This window comes from Halichoerus grypus, chromosome 2 (genome assembly GCF_964656455.1).
Source record: "Halichoerus grypus chromosome 2, mHalGry1.hap1.1, whole genome shotgun sequence".
Classification (NCBI taxonomy): Eukaryota; Metazoa; Chordata; class Mammalia; order Carnivora; family Phocidae; genus Halichoerus; species Halichoerus grypus.
Window position 1 is genome coordinate 153631539 of NC_135713.1, and position 22147 is coordinate 153653685.

At 44.2% G+C, this 22147-nt stretch overlaps 1 protein-coding gene across 2 annotated transcripts in view; it reads right to left on the reverse strand.

Annotated features, from left to right (window-relative positions):
• Positions 1 to 22147, reverse strand: part of STX8 (syntaxin 8) — a 244844-nt gene that overhangs the window by 196233 nt on the left and 26464 nt on the right. For both annotated transcript variants that reach the window (XM_036085742.2, XM_036085744.2), the window contains exon 5: positions 1055 to 1179. In XM_036085742.2, coding sequence (XP_035941635.1) covers positions 1055 to 1179 — 125 coding nt within the window. The remainder of the gene's footprint in view (positions 1 to 1054; positions 1180 to 22147) is intronic.

Below are 22147 nucleotides of genomic sequence, written 5' to 3' on the forward strand. Positions count from 1 at the left end.
ATGCACAGTGTCATACATATGTCAAAACTTACTGAATCACACATTTTAAATATGTGCTATTTATGACATGTCAAGTATATCTCAGTAAAACTGTTTTTAAAAGGAATTAGAAAGAATAACGTATCTGTAATACACGAAAACCATGCAAACCATGCACAAAAATAGGAACATGAAAAATATCTATGACACACATTAAATAAAAAAAAGTAAAAGCTATGGCATTACCTATATCATGATCTCACTGATGTAAAAATATGTGTGCTTACATGTGTATGTGTGTGTAGAAAAAAAGCCCGAGGAAACACACCTTGATCTGTTTACAGTGTGAGACTGGAGAACCAGTAAGGAGAGCTTTCCCCATTACACATCCCTGTATTGTTTGAACTTTCCATAACCAATCATGCATTACTTCTGCTATTTAAAAAAGAGAAGAACATAAAAAACCAATTAGGCTTAAAAGGCACTGGACAAGATGAACTTGAAGGTAAAAGCCAAGTGGGTTTATTTTGTAGAAGAAAAAGGTGGGAGTGTTGTGTTTGGAGGATGAGTCCCACCATGGAGTACAGGGAGGGAGGCACGTACCTCGGATTCCCACCTGGGGGTATCAGTCAGAGCTGTGTGAGTGCTCCCCCCAACCAGTGGAGAATCACTACTTCCGTGGGCCACCTTGATGGATGACACCATCTGTCTATATGCCTCAGGACCTGAGGCACAAAATCACCATTATTATTTATTTATTTATTTATTTAAAGATTTTATTTATTCATTTGAGATACAGAGATACAGAGAAAGAGCATGAGCAGGGGAAGAGGCAGAGGGAGAGGGAGAAGCAGGCTCCCTGCTGAGCCAGGAGCCCGATGCGGGACTTGATCCCAGCACCCTGGGATCATGACCTGAGCCGAAGGCAGACACTGACCGGCTGAGCCACCTAGGCGCCCCTCACCAAGAGTTTTAAAGGACCAACAGCTCTCCCTATGATCTTCAATGGGTGTAAGGAACACTCAAGGCTGCAGTAAGTATCTGACAAAGGCCCACACTCTTGGGGGTTCAGTACCTTGGATAATTTTCTGCTGGTGTTGCCGGATTTCATCAAAACCCAAACCTCTGATCTCCTCCGGCTCCTCAAAGAGCCAAGGGTTGGGGACTCCTTGCTTAGCCCCTCCAGGCATCAGGCTGGACCTAGGAACAAGATTAAATGCGTTACATAACTCAAAAAATATAGCTCTGCTGCAAATTACTCCCCACACAAGTGCAGAGGTGGCCAGCCTCACATGCTCTGAAAATTCAATTCAACCACAATTTACTGCATCCTCCGTTTATGCCAGCAACCGTGCCCAGTACTGGAAGAGGTACGAGGAAGAATGAGGCACAGGCCCGGTCCCCGGAGACTTACAGCCCGCTAAGGAGACTAGAGCAGCCCCATAATACCCTCACTCATCTTCCAAGATACATTCGAGTCAATAATCATAAATGAGGGTCTTACATTTCAAAAACATAAGGCCAAATAGAAGTGGCCTTTTTATTAGGACAAAGTCTGTCTCACAAGCTACGTGACACCAAAGGCACATGTATTATTTCTCAACAAGATACAATGTTGCGACCACAGATTACGGCATTTAAAAATGACCACAGAATTTCTTATTAAAGGGCGTTGGGTTGCGTACAGACAGAAACACATACAGGGTTTCGAATCCAATCTCACAAATATAATGTGGCGCTCCCAACATAATAAACAAATTCTGAATTATCAGTCTTAATCTCTACTCGCCCTAGTAGCCCACCCACCCCTTCTGCACCAGACATACCGGCCTCCTTGCTGTCCCAGGAACAGAAAACACACGTTTTAGGCCTCAGTCTATAGGACTTTCATCTCAAGTATCTCCTTTCCTGTCCCCACCTGCCCACATTCCGTCTAAGCCTCAAGGACCACCTTGTTCATGAAACCATCTCTGGCCATTTCAACCCACAAATGAACAGTCATTCATTTGGGAGTCTGGTTCATAGGATTCACAGAAAATGATGGTGACATAACCATAGCGGCGGTCAACACAGTGGTTACACGTAGCAAGCACACGCAGCGAGCACAGCTCCAGACGATGTGCACGCGTTCATTCACCTCTCCCTCACTTATAACCCCTCTAGCACTTTCCACAGTTCTCTTATTACCTGGAAATAACTGCTACCCTGTTGTTGAACAATTTATGTAACTGAGCCTCATGTCTACGAGATAGAAGGCAGGAACCGAAAGTCACCCTTGGCTGGACTCTACGCTGCTCCCCAACCCAGAGCAAGCAGCTGTCAACACAGGTTCAAATCCTGGCCCCACCACCTACCAGCAAATCTGGACAGCAAATTCTACCTCCGAGGGCTGCCGGGGAGTAAATAAGATAATCCATTTATCCAACAAACCTTTATTCGGTACTTAGTATGTGGTAGGCATTGTTCTCATTCGTGGGAATGAGGAAAAAATGAAATACAGGAGAGAGACCGAAATCTCTGTCCTGACAAGGTATGCGTTTTTGTTACAGGTGCTGCTTCTATTCTGGTGGTGGCAGGTGGGAGGGAGACCAGGTGTGAAATGTGTAGAAAGCGTTCGATGCAGCTCTTGGAAGAGAAGAGTCATTCAACAAATGTCAACTAGTCTCGTTCTATCACTTAATGCACTGCATACACAGGGCACAATACCATACATTCACTACACTGCATACACTAAGCAAATACTCTGCTTTAATAAGTGAGTATACCCCCAAAGGGCTGTATCAACTGCATTTTTAGTCGAGCACTCTGGAACCTACACAAGAAGATGCTCCGTGGGGCGCCTGGGTGGCTCAGTCGTTAGGCGTTTGCCTTCGGCTCAGGTCATGATCCCGGGGTCCTGGGACAGAGCCCGGCATCGGGTTCCCTGCTCAGCGGGGAGTCTGCTTCTCCCTCTCCCACTCCCCCCGCTTGTGCTCCCTCTCTCGCTGTGTCTCTCTCTGTCAAATAAACAAATAAAATCTTCAAAAAGAAGAAGAAGAAGAAGATGCTACGTTTAGAGAAACAAACCCAGGCAAGACTCCTTAGACTAAGATTTTAAACACAGGGCTGCCCTCTCTACTCAAGGGCACAAATGTGCCAAACAGAAGCACAACTTGCTTCCACCCTGTCACAGTGGCAGATGTATTTCTTTAAAGCCTTACTTTACTTGGTGGGCCCCAAGGATCTAAGACGTCAAGATGCCAGATTTATTCCCTAGAGTAATCATTCAGTCTCACCTAACTCTGAAGATGGGGGGACGAAAGCATCGGAGAAGGGAAAGGAAGAGTGAGTTTACAAAGCGCATTCCTTGACTCTACCACTTCCCTGCAAGCACCACTCTGGTTCAAAATAGGACTCCTATGGGAGGTTGCGTATGGACCACTGAAAAAAGCAAGTGCTAAAGATCAGTGCAGTGGGGGGCGCCTGGGTGGCTCAGTCGGTTAAGCGTCTGCCTTTGGCTCGGGTCATGATCCCGGGGTCCTGGGATCGAGTCCCGCATTGGCCTCCCCCTGCCCAACAGGGAGCCTGCTTCTCCCTCTCCCTCTGCCTGCCGCTTCCCCTGCTTATGCTCTCTCTCTTTCTCAGTGTCAGATAAATAAAATCTTTAAAAAAATAAAATAAAACACACATTAAAAAAAAAAAAGACCAGTGCAATGGGTCAGAGGTACATAGAGTAACCTCGGCAGTGCGTCTGTCCCCAGCTACGAGCAGCCACCCACCCAAATGAGTACACTGCACCTGCGCGGACAGCAGACATTGTCCCTCCAAAGTTAAAGCTGGACTGTCTCCCTGGTGGCTCTTGCCACACCAAGAGCATATTTTGACAAACTACTGAAGGAGAAAATAAAACAGATGTAATAAAACTGATTGAGCCATCTCAAAAACAACAAATGAGAACTACAGCCTTTACTTATATCTACATATATATTTAACACATATTAGAGAATACGGTACAATGTGGGCACAGTTTAATATTAACATCAAACACACATGAGCCAGCAGACATACAGGAAAGATTTCCCGGGGCCGAAGGCAGAGCTATGAAGGCCCTAAGCACTGAAAGAACGGTTTTGGTCTCACTCACATAGTTCGATATAAAAGCAATAGTAAGCTGCGCTGTGACTGGCCAAAGTAGACCAAAGTGAAAATTCTTCCCTAATGCCTCTCTCCTTGCATTGGAAGTTTGAAAAGAAAGCTTGGCAGTTCAAGGCTGACCTTCATCTATCTCTCCCCTTGGTGTTTATACTTTGTTGATGCCCCAACTCCAGTGGGAAACTCAGCAATGGATATGGCTTTACCTACGAGAGCTGGTAAGATCATAGGCATCAACGTATGCAGAAGACTTGATTTTCTTTCCGTTAGGTTTTACGTTCAAGCTAATATTTGGAATGACGCCTGTTATTACTCAGCACTCTCCTAGGTAAGAAGGAAAACGTGAAAGACTTTAAGACATGATTCCTGCTTTCAAAGAGTTTACCATCAAATTGAAAAGAGAAACTAACCACACACGAACGAATTGTTAACCAGAAGAAGACCACAGCTAGCCTTGTTATCACTGGGCATTCCAACAACCTCTTCAGCTCTGTTCTTCTCACCCATAAAACAAGCAAACTAAGTAGGTCAATGATGTCCAACCTGCTTTCTGGCCCAACTCTGGAGGAAGTTCCTCATTATGAGTTCCTCATTAATAGGGGAAGACTCACCTTGGGAGGGGGGGAGCAGGTATTCTTTATAATCCTGCAGATGACTTTCTATCAGAAATCACTGAATTAGATGAAGTACTAAATTGCATAAATAAGAGCAGGGAGGGGGAAAAAAAGAACATTTTCCCCACAAAAACCTATTCTCCTCTTCCCCCATTTTCCCAATTTTAATTCAAGAGCACGACTGACCCATTGGCTCAGGCCCAAAACCTTGGCATCAACTTTGACTCTTTCTTTCATACCCCACAGCTTCTACTGCATCAGCAAATCTGTGAAAACATACCTGAGTCTGACCATTTCTTCTCATTCTATTGCTTCTACGCCATATCCCTTCCTGCTTCCTGCTTCTGCTCCCACCCTCCACAATCTACCAGCACCCTCAGCATAAAATGCAACACCTTTACTATGACCTACAAGCCACATTAGCCTCCTTACTGTTTGTAGAACACAGTGAGCACATTCTCATCTCAAGTCCTTCGCACCTGCTGTCCCCCTGCGTTAAGGCACTCTTCCCACAGACAGCCACGTGGCCTTGCCCCCTCACTCTATTCTCCTCTGCTGAAATATCACCTCCTCAGAGATGTGCCCCTGACCACTCTGTCTCTGGGGCACCTGGGGGGCTCAGTCAGTTCTGTCTGACTCCTGATTTCGGCTCAGGTCATGATCTCGGGATCATGGGATCAAGTCCCGTGTTGGACTCCGAGCTCAGCAGAGAGTCTGCTTGAGATTCTCTCTCCCTCTGCGCCCACCACACTCTCTCTCTCTCTCTCAAATAAATAAATCTTAAAAATAAAATAAAATTAAATAGCACCCTTCCCTGTAACTCCTCAGCCCACCTCCTCCTTATTTTGCCTTATTTTTCTCTGTAGCACTTCAACAACCAGCTATTAGATAGGATGTATTTGTTTACTTTCTGCCTCCCGCACTAGACTAGAAGCTCCCCAGGGTAGGGACTGTCTTGCTCCTCACGATACCCTCAGTGCCTGGCGTAACAGGCACTGAAGAAAAAAAAAAAGTGGAGAGAATTAACTTACTCGGCAAAAACCAGACCTGAATGAATGAAATCAGTCAGCGGAGTCAGGAAATGGTAGTATCGCACCCTCGTGCTGTGTTCTGTGTGATTTCAGAGGCATTTTACAGCCCTGGTTTCATTTGCATCATACACAAGCCTGTGTGTAAGTCAAGGCAGGTATTACTGACAAGAAAACCAAGGAAAAGAGACTCATGTGACTTTCGGGAGGTCGCGCACTGAGTGGCAGAGCTAACGGTGAGACCCATCTCTTCGCATTCTTCTTTTTTTCTTAAGATTTTGCTTATTTATTTGAGAGAGAGAGAGAGCACAAGCAGGGAGGAGGGTCAGAGGGAGAAGCAGACTCCCCACTGAGCAGGGAGCCCGATGTGGGGCTCAATCCCAGGATCCTGGGGTCATGACCTGAGCCGAAGGCAGACGCTTAACCGACTGAGCCACCCAGGCGCCCCCCTCTTCATGCTCAACCCAAGGCTCTGTCTCTCTGCCATCGCAGGGGAGGCTTCGTGAAGGTAGGGACACTGGACGCAGCCCTGCAGAGTGGGTAAGGGTTAGCAGTACCGGGAGGGCAGGATGGAGGGCATTCCCAGAAAGGACACACACACGGATGAGGTCTCTGGGGCAGGGGAGGTGAGCCGCACAGGTGCACAGGACACGAGAGGAGAGGGTGGAATGTGCAAGGCTGGGTCTGACGGCATTAATTCCCGGGCAGGCAGCCGTGGCACACCTGCCTCTGTTCTCCTCGTCCCCTTCATCCTCACGCCTGCAGAACCTTGTCATTTTAGCGCACGAGTTGTTTCCTGTCCTAGAAATCCTCCCGTTCACAGCCAAGTTTCCCTAAAGAAGGAACCATGCCCACCCGCCCGGCTTCCGCTGCCATCCCAGGCTGCCCTGCAGCTCTACAAAACTCTTCCTTCCCACCCGTGGTCTCCTTACTGCCCAATGTCCCCTGTTGCCACCCCGCCCCTTTGCCAGTCCTCGTTTGTCACCACTGACCGTAGCCCTTATCCGTGTCCCAGCCACTCCTCCCTTGGCTTCCTCCAGGCTACTCTCGTCCACGGGCGGCCGCTTCCCTGTAATTTGCAGGGACCTCTTCCTCCATCTGCCCCTTAAATAGTCGTGTTCTTCAGCAGTTCTCCTCGGACCTTCTTTTCCTGCCGTCTGACCTCTCTCTGGGCAATGCTTTCTGTTCCTGTGGCTGTGGGCTCTAAGTACAGGAGCTGGCAGGGACGCCTGGGGGGCTCAGTCGGTGAAGGGTCTGCCTTCAGCTCGGGTCATGATCCCGGGGTCCTGGGATCGAGTCCTGTGTGTGGCTCCTTGCTTAGCGGGGAGCCTGCTTCTCCCTCTGCCTATAGCTCCCCCTGCTTGTTCTCTCTTTCTCTGACAAATAAATAAATTAAATCTTAAAAAAAAAAAAAAAAGAACAGGATTTAGCAGGTGCTTATGCACTTTTTCTGCCCCAGTACAAATGAAATAGGACACATTCTCACGGGTCCTTATGGTGGTGGGTTCTTAACTGGGGGTTGGGAGAGAGGCATGCTCCCCTCCCTAGCAAGGCAGGATCTGAATCTGAAACCCCACATACCAAAATCCAGGGGAGGCAGGTCCTCTCCCCTCTCTCATCCTGATTGAAAATCACCGTGCTCGACACTTTCAGCTTTACCTCTACCTATGAAATTTTCCTGCAGGCTCTCTTTGCATGTTTGGGACTCTCCAACTGGGTATTCCCCTGCAAACCCAATATATCCAAAATCACATCCATTCCTTTCACCCCATAACCTTTCTTCTACATGCACGCGCTGTTTTGGTGAGCAGCACCACTATATTCCCAAGTCACCCAAACCTTCCTCCCTTGTATGATTTTTGCCCCCTCCCATTTCATCCCTCCCCGAACCCTCCCTCAGGGCCGTGCTCAAGTCTGAGCCCTCATTCCACCCCCCCACCCACCCCCACCCCGGTACTGCCTTGCTTCAGACCCTAATCACCTCTCCTGCAGAGTACAGCCACAGCCTTGTGGCTGGTTCCCTTGCTCCCGGTCACCCGCATCCAAATCATCTTGTGCCCTGCGGCCAGAACTCTCTTTCTAAGACAGAGATCTCGCCTCTGTGACATTTCTGTCTTAAAACTTTCGCAGCTCCCTAGAAGCCACATATGATGTTTAAGCTCAACAACATGGCCCCAGGGATCTCTGCCACTTCATCTCCCAACACCCCCTTCCATACCCTACTCTTCCTTCAGCCCTACACACCGCTCACGGCTTCTCAGACAAAGGCACAAACTTCCACACTCTCATGTTTTTGTATGAGTCTGGAGGGTCCCCACCCCCACCCCTTTGTCCATCTGGCAAAATTCTATTCATCCCCTAAGGCTCAACTCAAATGTCACTTCTCCTGTTTGGTCCTTCCTGATCCCCATCCCCACCCCCCCTTCCCCTGAATCAATCACTCGCTGGCGCTCCCATGGTACTTTGTTCAAAACCTCCAACGTGGCATTTATCAAGCAGGATTGTAGTGAGTTATTTACTTATCTGTCTCCCTTCCTAAATTATGAGCTCTGCTAGGAAAGAGGCCACATGACAGTCATGTTTATATCCCTCTGTAGCCAAAAAAAAAAAAAAAACAAAACCCAACCCAAAACCCCCAAAAAACCAGTGCGTTGGAATATGCCAGAGAATAAGCATTCAGTACATGTTTATGCAACAGAACGAGGAAAACCACCGAGCTTTTTAGGCAAGAGAGAGACAAAATGAGGAGTATTTTAACATCTTCATCTTGAGAGATTAAAAAAAGGGGGGGGGGCAAACAAAACGTAATCAACTGTTATGTGCTTCTGAGACTCCAGCAGCAGAGACTGATACTGTTCAAGCAGATGGAGAGGGTATCATCTGAAAGAGAATTCTTTCACTAAAACACCTTATAGCTCAACCCTGCTTCTGGAATGACACGGAGAGTGCTTCTCCTCTAGAAAGGAAGTTAAGGAAGGGAAATGCTAAACACTATGCTCCGGAGGCTAGGGGAGATTGGAGATGTTTGTTTGTTTGTTTAATATATCAATTAATTTTCCTCCATATTATTTCAGGATGGAAGTTACCTAATGAATAGAACTTCTGAAAGGAATGCCACATTAGTAAATGGGTTGGATATCTGTCTTATAAAGATTTTATACCAAAAGGCTTCACAGCTGCTTCTAAAGATATAAAAATATTTCATTTTTCATCCCCCAAAGCAAATGATGAACATTAAGTTATGATGATACTACCTGGGGGTGGGGGACGGTGCAGGTAACCCATGTTTTTCTGCTGATAAACGTGGCTGAAGCTTGTTGGGAGCTCATAGGGAGGGCGTTCTCATCAACCAAACACAGAATTGAAAGAGCAGTGAATTCCAAGAGGTAGTTTTCCTTCGCTGTTCTTAGCATCTCAAAAAGTTGTCAAAGTGACTATATAAAATGTTTGTTTTGTCTAAAACAGTATCAGCGTTTGCATAGTCACAGACCACAGGGTGGTGCGCAGATAGGACCGGACAAGGTATTTCTAGGGTGGCGGTGAACTGAATTGAGTCTGCGAAGCTTTGCAATTAGGCTTGTCTGAAAAGATGAGAAAATGCTACCGCGGTATGCAAAGGGTAATTCCTTTCTCCGAACTTCTTTTTTGGCAGTTTCTTTCCACAAATATAAAGATGCACAGGGGCTCAAATTTCAATCAGAAATAGATTCTTTGACATAAATTCTTGGAAGGCAAAATCTGGCAACAATATGTGGCCTGGATTACATTGAGGAGAGGCCGCAGGCAGGGAGGTGGGCCAGGAGGCTGGTGTAATTCAGGCGGAAGGTGAAGGGGGTCTGGATGAGGGAAATGACAAGAGGGAACAGCAAGAGATGGACAATTCCCACAGTGAATCACAGGAGAACTCCCAAGTGTTGGTGAATAGACTGGAGACAGGGTATAAAGATTTTCAAACATGGGGGACTTGGGAAAGTGACACAACCTAGCAGAAGAGGAATTTTTTATTTCCTTCTAGAATTTTCTCAAACTTCAAATAGTTCCTAAGAGCAACCCCAAAGTAAAACTGCTCCTGCTACTATCTTGTAGCCCTATTTGCTAGATGGCTAACCTCTCTAGGTCCAGGACTCTGTCCTGTTCTTTTTCTGTATCCCATCCACCCGTCCATCCATCCTTCCTACTGGTACTTACTGAGCACCTTCTACATGCCAGGCTCTAATCTCAGGGCTTGGAGGTGAACGAGATAGACAAATATCCGACCTCGTGGAGCAGATACTCTGGGGACTGTAAGTGGCCTCACACTGTGCCTTTTGCAAATACTCAATTATTGTTTTTGTGGAGTTGAACACATCATCTTTACTGAGTATGAGGCCAGAACAGGTAAGAACTCAAACAAGGAAAATATCCTCTTACATAATCACCCAAGGAGATTCTTGCCATGGCATCTTTAAAATCTACTGCAGTCAAATATTTTTCTAGTTTTAAACCAATCTCACTTTTTCCTTCCTCACTGCCGACCACACTGCCAAAAACAAGTTTTAATGTTAAGTTACAAACTTGACAAGACAGTTCAATGGAGGCTGGAAAAGGTCACAGCAAGTTTTGACCTCCAAACCATAGTTCAGAAATTCCAGTGTGCTTTTCCAAAGAGTCATCCAAGCAGCCCCAAATCAAGAAAATAAAACCAAAAGCTACAGTTCTTTACCCTAAGTGTTTGATTGTCGGGGTTCCTGAAGAGTAGAGGAGGGGGACGCAGGGGTGGTATATAAAACAGAATTCTAAGTGAGATGAATTAGCTGTTCTGCCAAATTTACAGTGACTGAGAGCCATCTGCTGGTTGGTGGTGACAATTCAACTACAAAATGCTCAGCGATGCCCAATTGCCATTATACTTCTAAGTAGCTCCTTCCTTGAGTACACAAAGCACTCCTGAAAACATGTTTGGAAAGAGAATAAGCCAAAGTCAACAATATGCTTATATATTGGGGGGGGGGCCTTCAATAACAATGGCCCTACATCTCCCACTCAGTTCTTCACGACCAAGCACACTTGGACGACATATCCAATGGGCGCCCAACGTGAGGTTAACAATTTGCATTTAAGCATTCGGCATGACCAATGATCTGATCTTCGTCTCGACTCTACGATTTCCCCCCCTTATTTGCTTCCATTCTCACTCATCTTATAAAATAAAGATAAAATGCAGTAAAATATTCACTTAATTGTGTAAATTAAGAGTGTTCCACGACAAAGATGCAAGTGTGATAAAATGAAATTTTTAGCTGGCAGAAGGATGACCAACAGTGGTAGAAATTTGTACCTGTCAGCTGACGTACAAAAATCCAAACCTGGCATTAAAAGACAATCTGAGGGTATCAGCGAATAATGTGCATACATCCAAGATGCGCCAAAGCCATGAACCACCTGCATGGTCATCATTTCCATCTCAACAATCTTGTTTTGAATTATATCAATTCATCTAGCTCCCATCTAAAAACTCAAATTCTCGAGATGGGCACCCACACCTTTAAATGTGCTTTTCACTTTCCCCTTGGGGACAGGGCCCGGGAAACTCTAAGCGCCCTGAGGTGTTATCTCTGCAGCCAGCTGGACTCCAATATGCAGACTGGTGTGGACTTGATCAGTCTAGAAAGAGGAGGGTTCGAGAAAGCACACAAGAGGGAAAATACGCGAATTCTACCAACTCTACAATGGCTATGTCAAATCTCATATCTTACACGGACTTCTCAACTTCCTCTGCCTCACCTGGCTCTCTCCCTGTTTTTATCTTCTAGACCATGTATGGGCCAGAGCACACGACTCAGCACTTCACGTAACAGCTCTCATGTACCGTTCTCTAATCGGTGCAGGACAGAAAGGGCTCTCCAAAGGGCATGCCATTCTTGGATTCCCCTCTGCTAAGAGCCGTGACAGCACGTTAAACGTTTAGCACCGTTTACAAAGCACTTTACAGAAGCATAAACATACGCCTTTGTCTACGTTTATCTCATCTGGACTTCACAATATTTTGTAGAGTCGTGATGACCTGCATTTTTACAAAAAATGATGGGAGTCAAAATCGAAACCCAGGTTTTGTATTACCGGACCCTTTGTTCCCACCACTGAATTACACATGCAGAGTTTGCAGTACATGGCTTGAACGTATGGAGGGAAAGCTGTGTGTTACGTACAAGGATTGGGAAGAAGGACGAAGTACTGGAAGCCAGTGAGAAACAAACCAATGAGGGTCCCTACAAGGGAACCATGGAAGGAGACCAAAATCAAGAGAGGGGGGCCCAAGAGACAAAGCCTACAGCAAAGGACAGGGAGACCTGAGCTCTTTTCTTTCGCTCCCACATATTCACCTCGGGTACGATGGCTTCTCTGAGGATCAGTCTCCCCATCTGCAAACCAGCACTCCTCTCTCCTCTCTTACCCCCGAAGATTATTATGAGGCTCAAATACTACCTGAAAGTGCTTTTTAAAAAACCAGAAAATGTTTTCTTTTTCAGTTTCTCACACATTTTCACCTATATAAAGCCCAAGGTGGAAAGTATTAAATAGGCCTTTAAAAAAAAAAAAATCAACATAAGTAACTTACGATACAGTGCGTGTAGGTGATTTTTAGGTTCTTCTCCCTGCTTCTTCATAGACTGGAATTTTCTTTTTCAATTCCCACGTGGTTTTTAGAATTTAAAATTACTACACGCGGGGTAGGCAATCTTTTTATCTTCCCATCAAAAGTCACAAATATTAATACCACTTCCTATTAGTCTTCACTTAATGTTGTGGGTCTTTATTCCCCTCATATCTTCCCTCCCCTTGATCCCCTTCCCCAGGGAAATGTTTGTCATTTGAAAACTTCCCCTCTGCGACTGTAGACCCCTGCCCAGCCTTTCTGCCTGTTCTTGCTTCTCTCTCTCTTTCTCCTTCGTCTTCTTTCCTCACCTTTAGCTCTTTCTCTTCCATTGCTCTTTCCCCCGGGGGAAAAAATTTTCACCATCGTACCCGAGGTGAAATTTTAGAAACCTCCCCAGAGGTTAAGGACTGCAATTCAAAACAAGATACCATTTTTCACCCATCAGATCAAAAACACCCAATCGGTTCTGTAACGGGACTCCCCCATATGGCGCTGGGGGGACTGGGAGGCACTGGGACTTTCAGGAACAGACTGGCAGTGCCTGTGGAACTAGGGTACCCATCCCTCCGTTCTACTCACCCCACTTTTGGGACCGTGTCCTACAGAAATAGAAGCCACGTTCGCCATGAATCCTGACTGCTGCATTTACTTGTCATAGCAAAAAACTAAACAACTCAGTATCCATCAAATGGCGAGTGGCTGGATGAATTACTGCGTATTTATATTATGGAATAATGCAGCCATTGAAAGGAATTTGTTAGATCTATTGATTTGGAGGACTGTCCAAATTTAAATGGAAAAAGTAAATTACAGAGTAGTATGTACAGGACAACTCTGTTTTCATAAAAAAAAAAGGACAGGAAAGGAAAGCGCATATGTATGTAAATATATTTGCAATTATTTGTATAAACACAGATAAATGTGGGGAAGGAAACCGTCCAAACAGTTAACACTAGTTACTTTAGGATAATGGCACTGGAGAGAAAGAAAGGGAGAGAATTAATTTTTGGCTACACCTCAGTATGGTTTGACTTGTTATAATGAGCCTGTATCGTGTTGATAATTTGTTTCAAATCCAATTAAGGACAAGTCATTTCCCTGGGGAAGGGGATCAAGGGGAGGGAAGATATGAGGGGAATAAAGACCCACAACATTAAGTGAAGACTAATAGGAAGTGGTATTAAATGCATCCCTCTGCTTTTAAAATTAAGTGTAGGAAACAAACAGTAAAATCAAGAAATGCTAGAATCACAAATTTTTTTTTCCCCCGGGGGAAAGAGCAATGGAAGAGAAAGAGCTAAAGGTGAGGAAAGAAGACGAAGGAGAAAGAGAGAGAGAAGCAAGAACAGGCAGAAAGGCTGGGCAGGGGTCTACAGTCGCAGAGGGGAAGTTTTCAAATGACAAACAGGGTTGCAGTTAACAAGGGAAGGGAAGGAGGAGGAAGATGAAGACAGAACACAAGGGGGACACGGCTCCTTTTCTGAGGGTGGGCAGCACAAGCAAGCTGAGCGCTCCCCCCTCACTTTCAAGGGAGAAAACCCTAACTTCTGAAAATCTACACACTGGGAAGGCCTGAGCGACGTTTTCCTCTAGTTCTGCAGACTCACGTCTCCATCTTGTGGTCTGTTCAGGACATAGCTCTTAGTGCGTGCGTGCGTGCGTGCGTGTGTGTGTGTACACACGTATCCATAGGTATGTAAGTGTATGTATGTATGTATACTCACACATAAGTACATACGGTTATGTACATATATATACTTACAAGTGTTTCTAAGTATACATGTGTTATATGAGCTTACAGTGTATGTATTATTATACTCACTATATATTACGTTACATATATAAGTATACATACATATACAAATACATATAGGTACATACAAACTTGTCTGCATGTGTAATATATAAATTGTATGTATGTATACATGTACTTACATACATATTTTTAAGTTCAAGTAGAACATATAAACAGAAAAGTCGCTAAGTGTACAGCTCAAAGGTAATTTGCAGAGCAAACACCCCCAGTTGGTCACTACCCTGTCAAGAAACAGAGCGCCGAAGAACAACAGGCTCTCTTGTGCCCCCTTCTTACTCACTGCTTCCCGCAAAGGGACCCACTTTCGGGATCTGTAATACTATAAGGAGAGTTCTGCCTTTACGGGAAGGGGATCTTACAATACGTGCTCTTAAGTCAGACTCATTCTGCTCAACGTGACGTTTGTGAGATTCATCCATTGTATCGCGTGCAGCTTTATAAATTTTCTGCGTACTATCACTGTATAAATATGCCATCATGTATTTACCCGCCAGAGTGCAGGTGTTCACTGAGTTGTTGTGAGGTAGGAATATTAATAATGCTGCTTTACACAGTCTTAAAGATGCTTTTGTACAGCTCAGTTTTAGGAGATACAGTCAAGCGGTTTTCCAAAGTGGTTGCAGAATTGAGAGGGAGTTTCACCAGCAGGGTGTAAGAATTCCAGCCACTCCACAGCCAGCAACACTTGACCCATCTGCCGTTTTAATTCCCGCCATTCTGTCAGGTGCGATGGTCTGGTATCATGCTTTTGTTTCGCACTTTCCTGATGACTAGTTAAGTCACACATCTTTTCATATGCTCACCAGCAACTGGGCATCTTCTTTTGTGATGTCCAAATTCTAGTCTTCTGCCTCTTTTTCCTAATGGGTTGTCAGTCATTTTCTTAAATTATAGGGGTTCTTTATATATTCTGGATATAACTCCGGTATCAGATATATGCACTGCAAATACAGATTCTCATTCTGTGGCTTGTCTTTCATGCTTTGTGGTATCTCTTGATAAACAGAATTCCTTATTTTAAGGAGGTCCAACTTATCATGTGTTTCTTTCATGTTGAATGCTCCTTGTGTCCTATAAGAAATGCTTGCCCATCCCAAGGTCATAAAGACATTCTCCTATGTTTTCTCCTATAAGCTCTCATTTCACCTTTCACATTAGATCTACAATGCTTTTGGTATTGATTTTTATGGAGAGTGATGCAAAGGCTAAGATTCTTTTCCTTCCATATGCATATCCAGTTGATCTAACATTATTTATTGAAGGGACTGTCTTTTCTCAACTACACTGCAGTGCACCTTTGTCATGAGTCAAGTGGCAATATGTGTGTAGACTGTATTGTTCCACTGGCTTATCTGCCCTTGTGCCCACACCATAATACAGCTTTATGGCAAGTCCTGATAACTGATAACGTGAGCCCTCATGCCTTTTGTTCTTCAAGATTGCCTTGGCTTTTCCTGGCTCTTTTAAATGCTTATATATAAAGTTTAGAATCATCTTCTTAAATGACAAAAAGAAAAAAAAAAAAACTGCCTGGGGACTCTAAATGGGTTTGTTCTGAATCTAGAGGTGAATCTTGAGAGAGCCGACATCTTTACAATATTGAGTCTTCCAATCCCTGAACATGGTATATCTTGTAATTTTTCCTTAATTTCTCTAAACAATGCTATAATTTTGAGTGTAGAGGTTTCATACACCTTTCATTTGACTTATTCCTACATATTTCATGTTTTTAATGCTATAATAAATGGCATCTTAAAATTTTTTTTTATTTGATATTTCTTTGTTGTCCAGCTTTCAAAACCTTCTGAGGAGAGAAGTTACCAGGTTACTTCTGCTAACCTGTTTGTGGACAGACTACGTTCATTTCACGGGGTATCACAGGGTAGCTTTGTCGACTTGATCAACAGCGTGGGATTGCAATGACTAGTATTTATTCACATCTCAAGGTCTTTAGATTCACTTGCTTGATCAGTCATCCAAATGGATAATCTTTCTTTCCACTCAGTATCTATTTGGAAGTCAGGCTGCTGACAGAGTTCCTTTCCTACCCCACGGAGAGAAAAAAAAAATCTGGAATCTGGACTAAAATGACTTACAGAGATCCACTCGAGTGATCGTCAGTCTTCTGAGTACATCCATCACCAAAAAACTTTGAATAGCTACTCTGTCAAGTTCTGAGACACTTTTGAGACTTTGAGCATTAGTTTAAACATTCTACTTCACAATCTCCAAGATATCCTGTAGAGCTGAAAAGATAGTGCAGACAGTCAAGAGAGCATATTATACTATAATTCATATTAAAAATAAGAGGTGAGAGGGAGATCGGAGGTTTGTGTGTGTGTATGCATGTGCGTGTGTGTGTGTGTGTGTGCACGCGCACCCTTGTAAATATGTAGAATCTCTCTGGAAGGACACATTAAAAAACTGTTAGAAGTGGTTGCCTCTGGGGAAGAAATGAGGAACTTCACATCTGTTGAAGTGGGAGGGAGCTCCAATTTTCATTGATTACTCTTTTGTATACTTTGGGTGTTTACTACACGATGCACCACTTTTAGATTAAGTTTATATTTTTAAAAATTGTCAGTTCCCACAAACCACAGGAATATCTCAAAGTGTCAACATTTTGGCCTAACCCTTCAACCAAACTGCCTCCTCCACAAAAGGAGTTACAAAAGCCACTGTCATGTGACATACTCAGTTTTTCTCCCCAAGGAAACATGGTCACTATACACACTGCATGGCTGCTTTCGGACCAGCAGTTAATACAGAAAAAAAAAAAAATGTACCAAGCCAATATATATTCCAGACTTTTCAGGTCAGTCCTTACTCCAAATACTCTCTCTCGTCATATGAAGTATCAGTCCACGCATCGAATTAACCTATTGCATTTCTCCAGAATGTGGAGACGAGCTCAGAAGCTATAACCTCCCAAACGAAGAGTTAAACAATAACTGACATAAAATGCACAAGATCATCTGTCTGCAGAAGAAACCAGCTCTATGAAACTGCACAAATGTGTCACTATAAGAACCCTGTTGAACTTCAAAAGCATATCTCCTAAACCTCTTCAGGCAGACAGGTGGTAGCGGTAAATATCCCGGCTTCCTTAAAAAGTGAATTGAAGGTTTAAGGTGATTATCTAAGTTCCACGTGAACCTAAATAAAATCCCAGAAAGCCAGTGAGCTACCACTTCTCAGGGACTTCAGGAACAGAAGTAACAGGAGACGAAGGTCCTTAGTGCGGTCACAGAACTCGAGAACCTTCCATGTCCGGGTCAGAGGACACTTCGAGATGCAGTGAGTTAGCGCTGCTGGAAAAGCTGTGGGGGGAGGGTTGATGTAGTCACTATGGCTGGCCTTCCCAACTTCGCTAAGTCTCTTCTCACTCCTTACCAGAACCTTGATTCTGTTCGAGGCTGAACTGCTCGGGGCACACGAGCCCATCCTCAGTTTCAGCTCAGGGATACATGTCTCCTGGGCAGACCCAAGCCAATCATGTCAACTCCATTCTTCCACAGTTTTTGGCATAACCTAGCACGTGATGCAAGCCCAGTCTAGTTCTATCTTGAGCCAGTTTATCGATTGGGAAGCTTCCAGAAACTGCTTCCTTTCTCTTAAAAACAAACAAATATAACTGGAAAATATAAGAGAATCAACAGAAAGTCTAGAAGCAATCAGAGCAGTAAGAGTGGTTATCATATTAACAGCGTATGAACAGCTTCCATATAAACGACAACCAAAAAGCATGATGGCGTGAAAAAGTGAATTTGAAACCACCAGAAACACAAAATACCTAAAAATACCTTAAACCAGAAATGTGTACAGCTCACTTGAAGACATTCTGAAAGCCCTGAAAGACAGCTTGGCCCAATGGAGACATGTTCCTGGAGAGGGAGAGTCAACACTATAAAGGGTTTCAAGATTTAATGGAATGCCAATTTTAAAAAAGTGATTTTTCCCTTTTTAAAACCTTTTTAGGTTTAACCCCTTTTTAAAAACCAGGTTAGCTGATTCTAGAATTCATGTTTAAAAAAAAAAATCAAAACTCTAAAAACAGAAGTGTAATGACAGCAGGCGAGCCCAATCATGTATTAAAACATACAATAAAGCCTCGAGAGTAAAGGTGCTAGCATGTGAGTAGTCAGAGAGAGACCCCAGAACATACCACAAAGTCCAGAAACAGATCCAAATATATATACACACTGATGTATGATATTACAAAGCTCATCATGTCAAAATTTGTGAAAGTGGATCATTTGGTAAAAAAACATAGTCAGTCAAAAAAATAGGGTAGCCAAGTAGGGAAAAAAAGTGGGATTCATACTCTTCACCAAATTAAATTCCAAGTGGATCAAGTATTTAATGATTATAAAATAAGAGCCCGAGAGTACTAAAGAGAAACACAGGAAAATTTCCTGATCACCTTGGTTCATTAAATTATATATAATAACTACATAAAACTCCACTAAGAAAGAACTATCTTCATATATTAGATAGGAATAGGAAACCAAAGTTTATTAACACCATCTCTGAGGTAGACTGTATGGAAACAGGCACTCACATGAATGGCTAGGTTAGGTCTACACTGGTTCTGTGAGAGTTATAAGTGCATACGCCCTCTGATCCAGTCATCCTACTTGTAAGAACCTATCTAGAGACAGACTTTCCCACATGTGAACTCCCTTCAGTATAAGGTTATTCACCAACATCTTTTTGTAGTAGAAAAAAGTATATGCATTAAGTATATATGCATACATCTAAAATATATGTGTAATTGACTGGAAACAATACACACATCTGTTAACAGGAAGCTAGTTGAAATTATGGTACATGCATATAATGAAATATTGTAAGGCTATATAAAAACGAATGACAAATCTGCTGGTTTGGGAAGCTCTCTAATATATTTGACTGGGTGACCGAAAGTGTGGTAGAATGGTATGTATCATTAGTATAAAAGACAGAGGGAAATAAGGAAACATATTCATATTTGCTGGTATATGCTTAAGAGAACTTTGTAAGGATATGCCCACAATTTTTAACAGTGATATTTATGTCCAGAAGTGGGGAACGTAGCGGGAGGGAGGCTTGTCCCCAAATCCTGTTAAATGCTTTTTAAATTTCTCAGCTGTGTGAACATATTACTTATGCAGGTATGCATTCTTTAGCTACTTCCTACTTCTAGAAAAGTAGGTTGCTCGTGTGTTAATAACTCAAAGCAACGTAAAATATAAGCCAATGACTCTTTAGGAAAGATACAAGTCATCCTTCTTATAACTCAGGCTTTAATTTGAAATAAAACTTTCAGTGACTTAAAATGGGGGAGGGGTGCTTTTAATGTAAAATTTCATGTAGATTTTTCTTTCGCTCCCTTCCCCCGCCCCGGGCTTCCGATACAGTGACACTGACATGAAATACAAACTGGAGGTGTCATACTTTTTTTTAAGAGCTCAAAGAGAGATATCTGAAATCAAGTGTAAAGTTCACACTCTAAGAAACTGTGAACATTCCATTATCATCGTTATTCTTTTGATTTTAGCTATCGGTCTGCTTCTTCATATGCCATTCCTGACACACAGCCACCATCTTGACATCTAAATAACTTCCTATTTCCTATAATCCTCAATATAGTTGGTGGTGTGAGGATTAAAGCTTAGCCAATTAGCCACCCACTACAGCTGAGTTAATCACATAATCTTTGAGATGCTCACCGAGCAGTGGAGTATGCAAGGATTTTTTTTTTTTTCCTCTCTACAGACAAAGATTTAACTAATTGTGAGACTCAACAATGCTCTCAGATATAAAGGGCAGCAGGATTTTAAATCAGAAGCTGTGTCACTGCTTTCTAAGTCACGGCTTATCTTCTGAGAGACATTGTTACCCAGAGACTTCTTTAACAAGTTTCCAAATGCCCTAAATTAGTCAACCATTGCTTATTTAGACCCTGGTCGTACCTCAAGGTTTACTGCTTTCGAATAATGACCGGTTAATCCGTAAGGTATAACTAAGATTCCATCACATGACAGCTCCGCATTCAAGGGCGTGATTGCCACATTAATGTCTGGTTCAAGAAATGCTAATCCAAACTGAGGTCTGACAATCCTCTCCTCTCCTTAATAAGGCCACATATGAGGAGGAAGGGAAAAGAGGAGGAAGGGGAGGGGGACCCCTGGGAGAGAGGAGGCTAAGGGTTCGGGTGCGGGCAAGAGAGGAGCGGGGTCACACAAAGGAAACTGGAAGCGGGGGGCGGAGGGGGTCCACGTGATCTTGTGCTCTGGCTGCCGGTTATCATGGGGCTTCGAGATACTGATGAGCAGATTCACCCCAGGTCTGCCACGGGGAGCACGCCGTGGTGGCGTTATGACAAACTGTGCACAGAGAGCGCATCTACAACGTGTTTAAGTCCTGATAAAGGCTTTCTGGCCAATGTTATTCCTGTAGGTCGTGACCTAAGGCGAAGGCATGCGCCACCACCCAGCCCCCAGCCCCCACCCAGTGACAAAGCCACCCGCAGTGACAGAAAGGATGACAGAAGCAAACAAAAATGCTGGAGGAATCTAGAGATCGGAGAAGTAGAAACAACGCTGGAGAAGCCCAGAACCAGGAATCAGCCATGGGGAGGACTGAGTCAGAGAAACTGACTGGCAGAGAAGGAAATGAGGTTTCTCCCAAGATGGAGCTGAACGGCCCCAGTATCAGGAATGACCAGGCATCCTGACAGTCAGGAGGCAAGAGGACAAGCTGAACTGTGAACCCAAACTGCTCATGTCTACATCCGAACTCAGATCCTCAGAAGGCTATTACAGAAAGAATTATTAGGGTTTGAGAAGTTGGGGAGGGCCGGGGAGGCCTCAAGTGTGGGGATCAGGGGTACAGAGGGCAAAAATAACACTCTGACGTAGGCAGGTGAGTGAAATCAAAGATTGGAAACTCGGACTTCCAACCTAAGACAATGACTTCTAGCACAGACTTTGACATCCTTTCATTCATACGCTCACCAAGATACTTATTTCCTGCCTCTAACACAGGTGCTGTCCTCCCTGACGAGTTGGGTCAGTGCCATGTGGGTGTCCCTTTCATGCTCCATAAGCAGATTTCCCTACAAACACTTGAGACTGCTTTTATCTAGCATGCATCCTCTCATTGGCCAGATCCTCCTGGAGTGTCTATGGGACTCGCATTTGGGACTGAGTTCTGGGCTGAATTGTGTCCCCACAAACATTCCGATGTTGAAGTGCGAACCCCTAGTACATACCTCAGGATGCAACAATATCTGGAGACGGGTTCTTTCGAGAGACAATTAAATGAAAATGAGGTCGTTGGGGTGGGCCATGATCCAGCACGACTGGTACCTTTAGAGGGAGTTTGGACGCTGGCCCACACACAGAGGAACAACCACATGAAGTCGGCCAACTACAAGCCCAGGATCGAGGCCTAGAACAGACCCTCCGTCACGGCCCTCAGAAGGAACCACCCTGCCCATGACTCCTGGATCCGGACTTCTAGCCTCTAGAACGGTGAGCAAAGACATTCGGGGTAGTTAAGCCCCCCCGGTGTGTGATGCCGTTGCAGCAGCTCTAGCCAACTCCTACAGACAGGTGTGTATGCACACGTTCCTGTTAGGACAGGTACGGTGAGTCGAAAGCAATCCTGGCCCGATAGGGATTCACCAACAATTCACCTTCCAGGCCACCTAGCATTACCTCTCCTTGGTTTACCTGCACTTACCATACGTCTCCATGGAGGTTTCTCACTCTCGGCTAGCCCCGTGCCACCTGGACCGGACCATTCTATCCATTCTGTTCTAGCCATTCCTACCTTCTTCAAATCACTCCTCAGGAGTCACATCTCCGCCACTTTTAACAGAATTCTTCTGGAAGCTGTTCTAGACTACTGCTCCTGAGCAAGCAAACAAGACGCAACAATATACGTGGTCCCCTCA